This window comes from Bos indicus, chromosome 2 (genome assembly GCF_029378745.1).
Source record: "Bos indicus isolate NIAB-ARS_2022 breed Sahiwal x Tharparkar chromosome 2, NIAB-ARS_B.indTharparkar_mat_pri_1.0, whole genome shotgun sequence".
Taxonomy (NCBI): Eukaryota; Metazoa; Chordata; class Mammalia; order Artiodactyla; family Bovidae; genus Bos; species Bos indicus.
Window position 1 is genome coordinate 85,570,218 of NC_091761.1, and position 16,912 is coordinate 85,587,129.

At 38.1% G+C, this 16,912-nt stretch overlaps 1 protein-coding gene across 14 annotated transcripts in view; it reads right to left on the minus strand.

Annotated features, from left to right (window-relative positions):
- Positions 1 to 16,912, minus strand: part of ANKRD44 (ankyrin repeat domain 44) — a 320,547-nt gene that overhangs the window by 92,879 nt on the left and 210,756 nt on the right. For all 14 annotated transcript variants that reach the window (XM_070769783.1, XM_070769730.1, XM_070769741.1 and 11 more), the window contains 2 exons: positions 11,610 to 11,688; positions 1,230 to 1,344 (listed from right to left, as the gene is read on the minus strand). In XM_070769783.1, the coding sequence (XP_070625884.1) occupies positions 1,230 to 1,344; positions 11,610 to 11,688 (194 nt within the window). The remainder of the gene's footprint in view (positions 1 to 1,229; positions 1,345 to 11,609; positions 11,689 to 16,912) is intronic.

A 16,912-nucleotide genomic window follows, 5' to 3' on the forward strand; every position in this document is an offset into this window, starting at 1 on the left:
CACTGTTCAAAGAGCTATTAAGTTGGATTATCTTGTTGAATACCTTAGCAGATGCATTTAGATAACTCACACACAGATCTTAACACATACCAAAGAGCTTTACTAGTGATTAAGTCCTTTAATCCTCATAACAAACCTATGGTAGATACTATTATTACTCCCATTTGCCAAATGAGGAAATCAATGGGCAGACAGGTTGAGCAACAAGCTCAAGGTCACATAGCTCACAAATAAGGCAGCTTGAACTGGAGCCCAGCTAGCGCCCACTAAAGGCTGGGTCTCCCACCGTGATATAATGCAGCCTTTGGCAGAGCATGGCACCATCACACGCTCTTCAGCCCACCAGGCCAACTTCCACCCCACTAGGCCACCCTCCCCATGGGAGCTGTATCTGCTCCTGCTTTCCTTCCTGCTTGGGAAGTCTGCTACTCTGCTCTATTCACATAATTCCCATCCTTCAAAGTCTACCTAAAAATCACCTTCTCCTTAAAAAACTATGGCCACCTTTGAGCCTCTCTCCTTCCTGTCTATAACCTATGGCATATATTGTCTACACCGAATATTTTGCCATTAAAGTTCTGTTTCATTTTGAACTTTGCTAAATACGATTTTGCATGGTTCTTTGTCTTAAGTGGGTTTTGGGCCTCCAACAAAATTATGAGCTCCTGGAAGGTACCAATCAGGTAACGTATATCTGAAATTTCCCACAGCACCCAACATTGCAATGGATTCATATAGATGCTTCACATACTCTTGTTAAATTGAAGTACAAAATGAAGTCAGGTCCCTCTTCCCTATGTGGCAGATTTACTCAATTATACAGTATAACCATATCATTAAACATGGGTTATTAACATATGCAAAATGGTACTCTGAATAAAATCTGAGTTTGCCCAATTATGTTTTATTTTTCCTGCTTAACTAACACTGTTCATTGGAAAAAACAGAAGAATATTAAAAAACAGAGATTTAGGAATAACATTCAAGTTCCCTTAATTAAAACCACTGAAATAGGCCTCTTTTTGATATAGCTGAAAAATAAAATTGGTTCTTCCTTGCAACTGTCATTAAAAATCACTTAATTTAGTTCTAATTTAATTTGTGTTTAGCATAATGTTGCAGATCTACCTTAATTTGGACAAATAGGATCTATCTACAGCACAGCAGAACCCCTTTGGCAGTACTCCCACATGTGGCAATTAATCCACTGTATTTTTGCTGTAACCTACTTGGCTGTGTCAGCTCCACTGGTTATTAAGGTGTTAATCAAAAGCTCATGACCGTATCTTGCAGCCACATGAAGAGGAGTGTTCCCATCCTTATCCACACAGTCAATTTCACCTCCTGAAAGAGACATTTTAATACAGAATAACGTAAGGATTCATGTTGACTCAGATAATATACTCACAGTGACCAAATGTTGATTTCATTTCTATTCTGTGCATCTCTGCTCTCAAGAACAAGAATGCTTTTTAAGGGAACAAGTTACCATCTGAAGTTGTAGTATTATTAAATCTGCATGGAAGGAAGTCTATTAGAAATGCTTTTTAAAAACCTTTCCACGTTGTCTTATTTAAGAATCTAAAATCTTACAACTACATTCCCTCTCTAAATAAACAATGTAACCAAATGCCACAAAATGTATCTCTGAAGACATATTCAATTTTAATTTTACTTGCCGAACTAAAGACCTATATAAACCTTATGTTACAGCATAAGAACCAAAGGAATAGAGTTCAAGAAAAGATGTATGTAGTTTGATTATCTAGTTTAAAATATGATGAGTAAAATGAGTAAAAGCATAAACTATAAACTGAAAGTATCCATATTTATCAAAACTATCACATTAATTACCTACAGTTCTTTTAATAATAGTTCCATTTTATTTTATTGTATATTGCCTCCTTTTCCCCAAATTCTTATTTTACTATGTCTCTTTCTTTCTCTCCCCTTTTCATATATGTGAAAAGATATATAATATATAATAAATGAAATACAATTAGTCCATTAATTTATTTGAAGAACCATTTAGAAATAAGTTAAGACATCATGGATTTCACCTCTAAGAACAGTCTCCCGTATAACTACAATACCATCATACCCAAGAAATTTAACAGATACCATAATTTTGTGTAATATACAGTGTGTATTCTAATTGTCCCTGAAAATGTGCTTTATAATTGTTTTTTTTTTAAATCCAGGATTCAATCAAAGAGTCTGACAGCATTTAGTTGTCATGTCTCTTTAGATTCTTATCATTTGGAAAATCTTCCTGCCTTCTATGTAGGTATGTAGGTATCTCTCAAGTTATTGATATTTTTGGAGACTAAGCCAGGAGTCATATATGATACAGTGCATTCTGGAATTGTCTGGTTATTTCCTCATTATTAGATTCAGGCTAAATATTTTGGCAAGAATATCCCAAAGTTGAAATGCACTTCCCATCCCATCTCCACAGCACACACATAAGATCAAGCCAGTCCGTCACTGGATGATACAAGTGTTGATTACTTACAATGGGTACAGACCATCAGTTCGGGAAGATGAAACAGTTCTGCAAATGGATAGTGGTTATGGCTGCACAACTACGTGAATGTACTTAATGCCACAGTACCATATGCTTAAAAATAGTTTAAATGGTAAATTTAATGTTAAATGTATTTTACCACAATTTTAAAAAGAGGCTTGATTACTTGGCTAAGGTGATGCCTTCCCGCACTCTGCACTACAAAATGCCTTTTCCCTTTTTACAATTAGCAAAGAATTTGTGGGTGATACTTCCAAATTGTGCAAATATCCACTTTCCCAACAAAGTTTCCCACAATGATTTCAGCATAAACAGGGAGCACTCTGTTCAAAAGTTATCTGCATTCTTTATTCTGTGTGCTTATATTATCAATTTGATACACAGCCTCATTTGATTGTGGGCTTCCCAGGTGGCGCTAGTGGTAAAGACACTGTCTATGCAGGGGACATAAGAAACGTGGGTTCAATCCCTGGGTCGGGAAGATCCCCTGGAGAAGGGCATGGCAATCCACTCCAGTATTCTTGCCTGGAGAATCCCATGGACAGAGAGGTTGGGCAGGCTAAAGTTCATAGTATTACAGAGTTGGACATGACTGAAGTGACTTAGCACTCATTTGATTTTGCCTTCAAATATTTTACTGGCTTTAACTTTATTTAATACATTAAAACATGTGTTTCAAAAGTCTATACTTTAAAAAAGCCTCATTTCTATCCCTTCCACTTCACCCTCAACCACATTCTATAGTAATTAATCATTTTCACTAGTTTTTGTTTATGCTGTGTTTCTCTTTGTAAAAAATAAACAGATTCTTTTATGCCATGCCTTTTTTCCCCCGCACTTAACAATGTACCCTGCAATTCATTCCTAGAGATCACTTCTTTGGATATCTTTCTCATTTTTGTATGACTGGTTTTTCATTGCATAGATGTATTAGTTAAGTAAACCAGTCTGGTATAGATGATCACTTCTTTAGATATCTTCCTCATTTTTGTACGACTTGCTTTTCATTGCATAGATGTATTAGTTAAGTAAACCAGTCTGGTATAGATGAATATTTAGGCAGTAAAAATAATTTTGCTATTATTAGGAATGCTGCAGTGAATACCTTCATGCAAATATTGTTTTGTATTTGTTGAGTGTATCTTCAGAATAAATTATTAGAAAGGGGATTTCTAGGTCAAAGAAATGAGTATATGGTTTTATTAGATTTTGCCACATATCATTCTCTAGGTGCTGTACAACTTTGAACTCATGTGAGCAATGTGTAAGAGTTTCTTTTTCTTCAGTCTTGCCAAGCTTTTGAATATATTCCATGTAATGAGTGAAAACTGGTTTCTCACATTGTAGTCTTTATTTACATTTCTCTTGTTAAGGAAGTCGAGAATCTTTTCATATATTAAAGGGCCATTTGTTTATCTTTTTCTATGAACCATTTGTTCATGACTTTTGCCCATTTTTCTAAGAGAGAGAGAGAGAGAGTGTGTGTGTGTGTGTGTGTGTGTGTGTGTGTATGACCTTTTTATTCCTTAATTTTTAAAGGTTCTTAAAAGAGTTGGGAGATTACCCACTTAGCAGTAATTCAATTCAGTTCAGTTACTCAGTCGTGTCCGACTCTTTGCAACCCCATGAATCACAGCACGCCAGGCTTGTTACAAATATTTTTGTCCTAGATTTTCTTTGTCTTTGGTGGTTTACCCTGAAGAAATTTGTTTTATAATTTCTTTTATTGTATTTAGATTTTGCATTGTGGTTTTAAAAGTTTTCCCCACATCCTAGCAATATAGAAACTGACACATGTGAAAATATTTGCTATATGCATTACTGATAATTGAGTAAACTTTCAAGTATTTTAAGAGCCTCTGAAAATCAAGGAATAAGGAGGAATTAAGGAGAGGGAGGAATGGGGAGTGACTGCTAAATAGGATGAGGTTCTTGGGGGCAGATGATGAGAATGTTCTGGAATTAGATAATGGCGATGATTGTAAAGCCATATGAAGATACTGAAATCCACTGAATTGCACACTTTACAATGATGAGCTTTTACAGTATGTAAAATTTATAACCCAATCATGCAGGAAGGGCCTGAAGAAAGCTAAAGGAAAAGGGGAGGGAGTAAAGGACAGGGAGCACACCAAGGAGAAAAAACACCGTGTGTACTCTTGCTTATGGAAGACCATGTGCATTTCTGCTTTTAATAAAAGAAAGTACCTAAGATATTGGGGCACCAAATATAAATTAGTCTAAGATTTTATTTCCTGACTATCTTGCTCATCAACAAATCTCTGCATCATTGTGGAAAGCAATTAAGTTATTGAATTATCAGTTCATGCTCTTAGATATCAGGTGTTTTAGAGTAGGTCAAATCTTCAGCTTTACCTCATTATCAATTATATTGAACTAAACTAAGCTGATGTTTTAAAACTAAAATATATCATTTTAAGATACTAATACTATAATGTTTGGTTTGTGTATCTAAACTACACATACACATTTATACATTCCAGAATAAGAAATACAAAATCCTGAGAAATGTAAATATTGTATAAATGGCTTAGATCTAAAAAGATATTAAACATTTACTTTAAATAATATTACTGAGAAAGTAATTTTCTCATTGTAGAAAATTTAGAAGATGCTATAAAATACAAAAAATAAAACAGAAGTCATCTATAAACTCACTGATTATTTTGAGGTAATCAGTATTAATATTCTGGATTTTTCCTTTCAGTTGTTTGTGTGTATGTGCATTTGTGTGTGAAGACATTTCCCATGGTTAAGATCATAGAATACAAAGAGTTTTGCATCCCGACTTCCCCCTTAATATTACATCACAAACACTTCCCATGTCATTAATTCGTTTCATTAAAATAACTGCAAATCTCCATGATATCAGTATTTAGAGAATTTACTTAGAAAGGCCCCAATTACAAGGCATTTAGGCTATGCCCAATTTTGCCTCTAGGAAAAACACAAGAATGAACATAACTATACATAACTTTATCCACATTTCAGATGATCTCCTCCAGCAGCATTTTCAGAAGTAGTACTACTGGATTGGAAGTATGAGTATTTTTCAGGCTCTTGATGGACACTGGGAAATTGCTTCTGAGAAAGTCTGTGCCCATTTGTACTCCCGTTACCAGTATATTTGAGAACCAAAAAGAAGCCGTTGACAGTCTTTTCAGATCTAAGGAAAGAACATTAACTTCTAGGCCACAACACTCTCTCTTATGATACGACTGTTATAAAATCTTCACAATAATAGCTGCATGGCCCTTCACTCTAATGAATCCTACTATGACCACCAACCCCCTAAGATTTATTCCCAACAAACAATATTCTCTCTAGTCAGGTGTGTTGGTAAACCAGAGTTAATAAATGAGATTCTCTCTTAACAGTGAAATAATTACAAATATGTGTGGCCTTTGTAGAAGGGGAAGATGTTTAAAAGAACTCCAATGAGTACATGCATTTATATAGGATTTAAGATGTTTCACTCCACAGCCAAGACTTCAGCATGTGCCAATTAATGTACACATTTGGATTTTGCAACTTAATAGCTATTTATAAAATGGTAATCCCTTTTTGACTTTGTGACAGAGAAATATAAATGGCAGCTTGAACACAAATGCTGATCTTTCCTCATATCTTTGTTTCTGCAGCAAAGTATTGATTTTTAAAACCAGTTGCTCAAATATATAGACTATTATCATTTTCATAAAAGTAATTACATATCTTCATATCTACATTCTTAAATACACGTAAAAAATCTGGACGTTTCATCAAATTGTCAATAGAAATTATTGGGTGGGATTAAGGAGACACATTGATGGGGATCTCTTTAATAATTTAATTTTATTCTATAGTGAGCATGTATTCATTTTATTGGAGAAGGAAATGGAAATCCACTTCAGTTTTCTTGCCTGGAGAATTTCATGGACAAAGGAGCCTGGCAGGCAACAATCAAGAAAAATAATAAAACAAAATTAGTTACTGCAAACTTTTCAGTTCAGTCACTCAGTCGTGTCAGACTCTCTGCGACCTCATGAACTGCAGCACTCCAGTTTTCCCTATCCATCACCAACTCCCAGAGCTTGTTCAAACCCATGTCCATCGAGTCGGTGATGCCATCCAACTATCTCATTCTCTGTCGTCCCCTTCTCCTCCTGCTTTCAATCTTTCCCAGCATCAGGGCTTTTTCCAATGAGTTCTTCAAATCAGGTAGATGAAGTATTGGAGCTTCAGCATCAGTCCTTCCAATGAACATTCAGGGTTGATTTCCTTTAGGATTGACGGGTTTGATCTCTACTGCAAACTTTTAGGGACTCAAGAAATAGCTCGCAATAATTTAAATTTAGAAGCATCCAATTTAGATCATTTTTATGCCTTGGGGACAGGCAGCCACTTGGTCTCCATGGATACCCTCAGAGTAATCCAGGATACAGGTACCCATGTGAGAGCTGCCCACAGTGGTCAGCCTAAAAGGTCCACCCACGGAGCTGATCAAAGAGTGGAACCTCAAAGAAATCTTTGTCCTGGACAAACACTACATTGCTCATGTTCTGAACCAAGTGTTAGGGGCTCCATGTTTATCAGCCTCAAATATTCCAAAAATAAGATAGGAAAAGAGAAGAGTGAAAAATACTGGAAAGGATGATCTAGGGGATTTGAGCTGATAAAGTTTCTTTGTTGTCACTATAATTTCATGAGTCAATTTAAAACTGTAAAAATATGGGTAATTATCTTAAATTGTCCTTTAAAATATACTTCTGGAAAACATCATAATTTAGTAGAAAATAGACTATTTGTTATTCAGAAATATGTTTAGGACCTCTAGATGAATTAATTTCTATTTTATGGTCACTCCCAAAGCTTTCCATTTTCATTTGAAAATCTTTAACAGTTGCTTGGAATTCAAATATCTTTACTCTTTATTTGAAAGTTGCAAGTTAATGTTGGTAAACCAGCATTGATAATTAGTGAGGAAAATAAACATTTGTGAGTTTAGACACAGGCAGAGCATATAGGAAGAGATGATTTATGCAGCATTATCCAGGCATTCATCTGAAATTAGCTTTTCATTGCACAAACAAGAATAGTCATCTTATTAAGTTGCCTTGGAAGGGCTATGAGCCCAAATATCAAAAATCTCACAATGAATCATCCTAACCTATCCCTTGGCTCTTCCTTTTCAAACTCTATTTATTTTTAAAGCTTCTATGAAAAAAAAAAAGCATCATTTTGAACTTTTGTAACCTGCTGAGCAGCATCTAAGGCAGCTGCTTGTGCAAGTGGCTGGATCAAATGCCTTCTGATACCAGATTATGTCTTCATTTAATTCTTTCCCTCTCTGGTTCTGACAACACAGTTTCAGATAACAAACAATGCGACTGAACAGCAGAGGCACTCTTTGTTTATTCACTTAAAAAAGAGTTTTTAAAAACGATCACCTTACCAAAACTGAATGATTGGGGGCTGGGGGAAGGTATTATAAAGAACTAATAGCCCTGACTAGAGAGCAGTCAGAGAAGCAGAGAAATGCTGCAAAAAGCCCAGATTATCAGAACAATTTAACAAAACAAACACCAAGCATGTCCCTCAGCAGGTCTCAGGACCAAGTGATGTCCCCATGGGGGATGGGCATTCAGGGTCCTGCCATGTAGGGATCCACTCTGGAGGATGGACACCAGGTCCTGGGAGTGTGAGTCTCTGGACCTTTCCCAAAAGGAAACCAACAAACAGGAGGAAAGGAAAGAGCTTCCTATTCTTGTCCCTAAGGGCATGTTTTAAAAAATGTCAAATGGGATGGTATGGGGAGGGAGGAGGGAGGAGGGTTCAGGATGAGGAACACATGTATACCTGTGGCGGATTCATTTTGATAGTTGGCAAAACTAAATCAATTATGTAAAGTTTAAAAATAAAATAAAATTAAAAGAAAAAAAATGTCAAATGGAAGAACTCACAGTTCTCACATGTGTAACGAATGCAAAGAATTGTTGGCTGAGAGAAGAGAATGCCAAATTATCCTTTTACAGGGATGCTGCTGCTGCTGCTGCTGCTGCTAAGTCGCTTCAGTCGTGTCCGACTCTGTGAGACCCCATATACGGCAGCCCACCAGGCTCCCCTGTCCCTGGGATTCTCCAGGCAAGAACACTGGAGTGGGTTGCCATTTCCTTCTCCAATGCACAAAAGGGAAAATTGAAAGTGAAGTCGCTCAGTCGTGTCCAACTCTTCACAACCCCATGGAGTGCAGCCTACCAGGCTCCTCGATCCATGGGATTTTCCAGGCAAGAGTACTGGAGTGGGGTGCCATTTCCTTCTCCAAGGCATGAAAGTGAAAAGTGAAAGTGAAGTCACTCAGTTGTGTCTGACTCTTAGCGACCCCATGGACTGCAGCCCACCAGGCTCCTCCGTCCATGGGATTTTCCAGGCAAGAGTACTGGAGTGGTGCCATTTTACAGGGATGACTCTATGCCAAATACAAGCAACTCTTAAACAGAATTCAAGTTTTAAAAAAATTTTTAACATGTCATTGTTCATCCAGATAACACATTTGTAAGTGAGTGTTTGAGAGTTCAGTCTCCAGTGTTAGTCTTCCTGAGTTCTAATCTCTGTTCCTCAACATATGTGCCAGGTATCCCAACAGAAGTGACAACCTCTCTGCCTCAGTTTCTCCATGTTTGAAATGGAGATGATAACAGGACCTCTTTCTCATGGGGTGGTTGGAAGGATTTATGTGGAGTGCTTAGTCAAGTGCCTGGCACAATGTGAAGAACACCCAACCATTATCATTATATATAATAAGTTATATACTATAGCCACTATATTTTCAGTATTTTAGGACCCTGGACTCCACTCAACCCACAAAGCAAGATGCCAGGCCAGCCAAGAATAGGCTCTGAGACAAGCTCCTTGATCATAGAGGACAAGACATAGGGTCTTTTTCAGGTCTCATTCCCATTCAAAAGTCTAGCAAGAATTCTAGTAGAGAGGGCATGAAAATTTAAGTTCACAGGGATGGTTTGTGAAAAGATCAAAGCAGCCAGCGGGCCCCCAAGACTGCTTTAAGCACACTAGCATGACACAGTTCTGGCCCACAGAGATGGACCTGTAGGAATGCAGTGCTTCAAGGTGAAAAGCTGCTCCTTCTCTGGTCTGGTCGCTAGTGCTTGAAATTGCTTCAACAGGGAACAATGCTTTTTAATGCCATCAAGCTAAAGCCCAGTGATTATATTCACATTAAAATTTTCAAATTGGATACCAAATAGCTCCCTGGTTTTGTTTATTTTTAAGGCAGTGGACACTGTTTCTGAAAAACAATTGAGAAATATAGTGGGATGAGTCGTTGCTGTTTAGTTGCTAAAGTTGCTAAGTGAAAGTGAAGTCACTCAGTCGTGTCTGACTCTTCGTGACCCCATGGACTGTAGCCTACCAGGCTCCTCCATCCATGGGATTTTCCAGGCAAGAGTACTGGAGTGGGGTGCCATTTCCTTCTCCAGGGGATCTTTCCAACCCTGGGATCGAACCCAGGTCTCCCGCATTGCAGGTAGACACTTTACCATCAAAGCCACCAGGGAAGCCCTAAAGTTGCTAAGTCGTGTCCAACTCTTTCGCGACCCCATGGACTGACTGTAGCCTGCCAGGCTCTTATGTCCATGCAATTTCCCATGCAAGAATACTGAAGTGGCCCACCATTTCCTTCTACAAGAGTGGGATGAGGAAAGTGTGCAAAGGAGAGATGCCAGGGTCCCTCCCCACCTCCCTTGATTTCAAGAGAAACAAAACAATTAAAGTGGTTTTCCAGTAAAGTGAATGTCAAAGGCATACCACACATTTCAAACTAGAATTAATACATGTTGTACAGTTAATTTCCAATTACCTGCATTTGCTCACTGGAAATTTGCTGGGATTGCTTTTCTTCTATAGTTTCACTGAAGTGCTTATAAATTTCCTGTGCTTTGCTGCAGATATTTTGCTTCCTCAGCATAATTTCTCTGCATAGTGTCAAATGACTTCAGTACCTAGGACATACCTTGTGCATGCTAAGTCACTTCAGTCATGTCTGACTCTTCGAGACCCTGTGGACTGTAGCCCGCCAGGTTCCTTTGTCCATGGGGATTCTCCAGGCAAGAATACTGGAGTCGGTTGTCGTGTCCTCCTTCAGGGGATCTTCTTAATAATACCACTAATGCTTCAAGTGTATGTCATCCAATATTCTTACAGATGGCAGGAAGATAAGTCTAAAAAACTGACTAATGTCTGAGTTTTGAGATCTAGAAATGTGGGTCAACTAAAGATAGTTTAGGAACTGCTGAGTTTATGTGAAATGTTGGCAAATATCTGAACTAAACCTGTTTGGGTTTTTTTCCACATGTCTTCAAGATTAGCTAAGATAACAGAAGTTGTGCTAGCAAGGTCAGTGCACTCCCAGATTCTGTCCATTACCCTCTAATAGTAACATGAACCTTGATGCAAAGTGACACTCCCTAGTATTTTGGCTGCAGAGACAACCCAGTGGTTCAAGCACATCTTTATTGTAAGTCTGGAATATTACTAGATTCTCTGACTTTCCAAGGTCTCTATCAAGCCTGTGATTTTATCATCCTTTATATCATGCTTTATATATCATGCATCCTTTATACCTGCTTTTCTGCTGAGTCATCTCATTTTTCTTACCTTTGCCCAAGTAGTTTAGTGAGTTTTAACTTACGAAACTATGGTGGGTTTGAAAATTTTAAAATAATTCAGCTTTGCTGCTAGAAAATGCCTGATACTTATTTTTACTAGTTTCTGAGTAAAACATGCAGGCTCTTAAGCCTATATATAATTTCCAGTTTCAAAACTCACATGTTCTTTGACTAGGAATTGACTATGAAACTTATGGTTCTATGTCCTTATTCCTAAGCTGGGTGGTGATGACCTGATAAGGAGCTTTTAGCCAAGTTCATCAAAGGATAGTATAAACCCAAGCTTAATAAACACTAACAGAGCATTGTATTTCATATTCAAATAACTGACAGCCAAACTCAAGTCACACCAAGAAACTGTTCCAGTGACGACACTGTAGCAGAATCTCTCTTACCATTCTGAATGAGGGTTTGTGACCGTGTGAACCTTCCGTGGACAGCTGTCATGTGCAGCGGACTTTTACCATCTTTACTCTAAAAATTGAGAGAGAGAGAGGAAAAAAAACAAAGGGCAAGTAACATCAATCTGAAACATTCCACAGTTTCCAATAGAGTGTATATGATATTGCAGGTTTTTATCTAACATCACATTTTTTAAAAAAAAATTAAGTATAGTTCATTTACAGTGTTGTGTTAGTTTTAGGTATTCAGCAAAGTGATTCAGTATACGTATATATGTTCTTTTTCAGATTCATTTCCATTATATGTTGTTATAAGATATTGAATATAGTTCTCTATGCTATATGATGCTAAGTCACTTCAGTTGTGTCTGACTTTGTGCGACCCCATAGACAGAAGCCCACCAGCCTTCCCTGTCCCTGGGATTCTCCAGGCAAGAACACTGGAGTGGGTTGCCATTTCCTTCTCCAATGCGTGAAAGCGGAAAGTGAAAGTGAAGCCGCTCAGTCGTGTCCAACTCTTAGCGACCCCATGGACTGCAGCCTACCAGGCTCCTCCGTCCATGGTATTTTCCAGGCAAGAGTACTGGAGTGGGGTGCCATTGCCTTAGATTCTTATTGTTTACATTATATAACATCACATTTTAAAGAAGCTTAGAGAAATGGAAATTATTCTAGAGAAGAATTGCAGAATTTTTAGTTATACTGACAATTCTTAAACTACCCTGGTTTAAACTGAGGAAATCACCCAAAATGTTTTTTCATCTCCTGTGATCTACTAATAAAAGTTTCCTCCAAGGAGTTTTTTTTTTCCAACTTTAAAAAAATTTAAGTATAATTAATATACAATGTTGTGTTAGTTTCCAGTGTTCATCAAAGTGATTCAGTTATAAATATATATATACATATATATTTTTCATATCTTTTCCACTATAGTTTATTATAGTGTTTTTCAACTTTTGTCTGTAGTAAATTAAGAAAAGACAAACGATGTATTAACTTGTTTGGTCCTCTTTGGCCTAAAGATGACTAAACTGCTATAAATCATTGCAATTTTCAAAACTGACCTGAAATCCTCCACCATTATCTACATTTTAATTCCACGGGGCTGGGGGCGGGGGGGAGGGGGGAACACTTTTTTTTATTATCGCAAAAAAGAAACATTTACTCCACTTAACTCATTAGGAATCATAGGATTAAGATTTAATGATCAGCTGGAAATGTGCTGAATTTATACATCACTTCTTTATCACTCAAGTTATGACGGCATTCTCTGACATAGGTTAAGCTAAAACATGGAAAATGTACAGAATCTACCCACTAGTCAGCACTGCACCAAATACCAAAGTTCTACACTTTTAATTAAGTATTAGTTGTTTATAGAATTTTCTAAAAACAGTAATACCCACAAAAACATTACTATTACTTTAGACATAAAGTACCCACAACTGCCTCTTGAGAAATGTATATGCAGGTCAGGAAGCAACAGTTAGAACTGGACATGGAACAACAGACTGGTTCCAAATAGGAAAAGGAGTATGTCAAGGCTGTATATTGTCACCCTGCTTATTTAACTTATATGCAGAGTACATTTTGAGAAATGCTGGACTGGAAGAAACACAAGCTGGAATCAAGATTGCCGGGAGAAATATCAATAATCTCAGATATGCAGATGACACCACCCTTATGGCAGAAAGTGAAGAGGAACTCAAAAGCCTCTTGATGAAAGTGAAAGTGGAGAGTGAAAAAGTTGGCTTAAAGCTCAACATTCAGAAAACGAAGATCATGGCATCCGGTCCCATCACTTCATGGGAAATAGATGGGGAAACAGTGTCAGACTTTATTTTTCTGGGCTCCAAAATCACTGCAGATGGTGACTGCAGCCATGAAATTAAAAGACACTTACTCCTTGGAAGGAAAGTTATGACTAAACTAGACAGCATATTCAAAAGCAGAGACATTACTTTGCCAACAAAGGTTCATCTAGTCAAGGCTATGGTTTTTCCTGTGGTCATGTATGGATGTGAGAGTTGGACTGTGAAGAAGGCTGAGCGCCAAAGAACTGATGCTTTTGAATTGTGGTGTTGGAGAAGACTTTTGAGAGTCCCTTGGACTGTGAGGAGATCCAACCAGTCCATTCTGAAGGAGATCAGCCCTGGGATTTCTTTGGAAGGACTGATGCTAAAGCTGAAACTCCAGTACTTTGGCTACCTCATGCGAAGAGTTGACTCACTGGAAAAGACTCTGATGCTGGGAGAGATTGGGGGCAGGAGGAGAAGGGAACGACAGAGGATGAGATGGCTGGATGGCATCACTGACTCGATGGACCTGAGTCTCAGTGAACTCCGGGGGTTGGTGATGGACAGGGAGGCCTGGCGTGCTGCGATTCATGGGGTCTAAAAGAGTTGGACACGACTGAGTGACTGAATTGATCTGAACTGAACCCCCAACTGAGAGAATATATTATGTATTCTTTGATTCAGATATTATTTTTAAAACCAAAATGAAATTTATGTAACTGTTATTTTTCTAAGTCTCAGAAGAAATGTTTTCTTAATCCTGGGGTTAAAATACAAGATTTTAAAAGCACAAGTTCATTTTTGTGATGAAACTCATATACTTGTGTTTCAAAATGATTCTTTAAAAAATGCTACAATGGAAAGCAAATAATCACTTAAATATTTCTCATAGTGAACTACAGACTACATTCATCTGAATCATTCAGGGTTCTTGGTAGGAATGTGAATCCTGTGTCCTAGCTCAGATCTACAGAACCAGAATTGATTTCATTTCTAAATTTCACAGCACACTAAAGTTTAGGAGCAGCTGCTTTTGACTGTGGACTGGAATATCTTATAAAACCACAAGGTTGAACAGAATAATTTTTATTATATATCCCATAAGTCTATTCCTTAGACTTAAGAGGAGCTATGTATAATCTGTGCCAAGGGAAGTTAGTCAAAGTTGCTGTTGCTGTTGTGTAGTCACTAAGTCATGTCCGACTCTTTCGGAACACTGTGCTCAGTTGTGTCTGACTCTTGGCGACCCCATGGATTGCAGCCCTGCCTGGCTCCTCTGTCCATGGGATTTTTCAGGCAAGAATATGGGGCAGCAGGTGGGGTAGGGTGGGTGTTGCCGTTTCCTTCTCCAGGGGATCTTCCCAACCCAGGGATTGAACCCACGTCTCCTATATTGCAGGCAGTCTCCTGCATTGCAGGCAGATTCTTTATCAACTGAGACCCCAGGGAACCCCAACTCTTTTGGTAACTGCATATTGAGTGAAATAAATAATCATTATAGTGAAAGATTCTCAGGTTGATGGGGAAAAAATAGAAATATTAGGATCTTTTCTCTATCTTAATCTTGTATGATTATAGCCTGAATTGAGAAGATTTGGAAAGTAAAGAAAGATGGAAACAAACTTGAGACTTTACTGAAATAATATTTTTTGGGGAAAGGAGCACTAACTGAAAAATAAGAATACGATGCCATCACCAACCACAAAATATACAATGGAGGAGAACTCCTAAAAGCTATCTGGTTACCGAGTCTGCATCTTGGCTGGGAGAAATGCAGACAATTCAAAAGACTCAAAAGTCTGGGAACCACTTAGGAATGAGGATTTAAGACATATTTCCCTCCAACAAAAAAGTGATGACAGTCCAAGACCCTTAAGGAAAGAGAAAACAGTAATTGTAGAGTTGACATTCATTTGTCCCTAGGTGGTGCTATTTCTTTAAATTTTGCTCCAGTATTTTCTAAATTTAAGATGAAAATATAACTAATTAGCATTTAGTTAAATATACATAAAGCTATAAATACTTCAGTGTTTAGATAATACCTTTATCAATATTTAAACAAGAGTTTTCCATGCCTAGAAAAGAGTTTAAAGGCTAGAGTAACCACCAACCTGGAGGTTACTAAATTGTAGTCAGAGAGCCAAAGCAGGAGTCACTGGTTTCTAGGGAGCACAGTTTATAAAGCTTTCCCCATTACAGAGATAGTAAACACCATACCCTTTTCCCCTTGGAGTGATTGTGCCTTTGGTAAAGGAGCAAACAGAGATGCCCATTTTAGGTAAAATAAAAACGATGGCAATACGGTCAACGGTGATGTTTGCTTCAGATCTATTCTTGAAGATCTTTGCCTGAGCTCATCTATTACTAAGGCCAGTTCTTAGCTGATTCTTTTTTTTCTCATAGAGAGAGAGAGAGAGAGATGGGTGGCAAGAGATTGGGCCTTAGGAGTGTCATAGCAGTCATTGTGGGGCAGCTTTGTTTATATGCTATAGGTAGAAAAGGAAGTCATTTCAAAAAGCCATTGAAAACCAATGAAGGTCAAAAAACGAGTACTTTTTATTTAGCTTTTACAAGTTAGAATTAAGAATATTCAGGTTGAGACTAGAAATCCTACCAAGTTTCACTATCTGCCTGAGAAATTTTTCACACACGGGTGGGGGTGGTGGGTTTTTCTTTGCTGCTGCTGGTACTAGAACTTCAGACAGATATAAAACATTCCTTGAATTCTCAAAGGAGAAGGAATGTTCAATTCTCCCACTTATTCTAAGCTTTGCTTTTAGAAAAATATTTCTTCATTTCTAGTCTCCTTAAAAATTCTAGGTGCATTTCCCTACCAGATTTAGGGCATGGAAAATTTTGTTACTTGGAGTAAGAGACTCTCCTATTGACTTGACTTATGGTTCTGCCATGGGTCATGAAGCAAAACCAATGAGGACTAAGAATATTTTATGACAAATACCAGTACTCTTTCAGGGCAGTATTCACCATCATCCAAGAAAGATTAATCCTTGAACTAAACGGAGCATTTCAATTTTCTTGACCAATATCCTCAGAAATCCATTCATTTTTTCCTTCCACTTCTAATGCCTTCTTTCTTTGTGTGCTCAGTTATGTCTGACTCTTTGAGACTCCATGAATTGCAGCCTCCCCTGTCCGTAGGACTCTCCAGGCAATGATACTGGAGTGGGTTGCCATTTCATCCTCCAGGGGTTGTTCCCAACCCAGAGATCGAACCTATGTCTCCTGTGGCCCCTATACTGGCAGGCGGACTCCTTCCTACCAGCCACCTGGGAAACCCTGCCTTCTTTCTTCATCCTCCCTCAAACCTTCTCCAAACTTAAATACACAGCTACTCCCCAGGAACCTGAAGGCACTGTGTTCTCCATGCACAGTACCCCTGTTGTCATGCAGCTCAGTGGAGGACAATAAAGCCTTTACAAGGAGGAGCCAAGATGGCGGAGGAGTAGGACGGGGAGAACACTTTCTCCCCCACAAATTCAT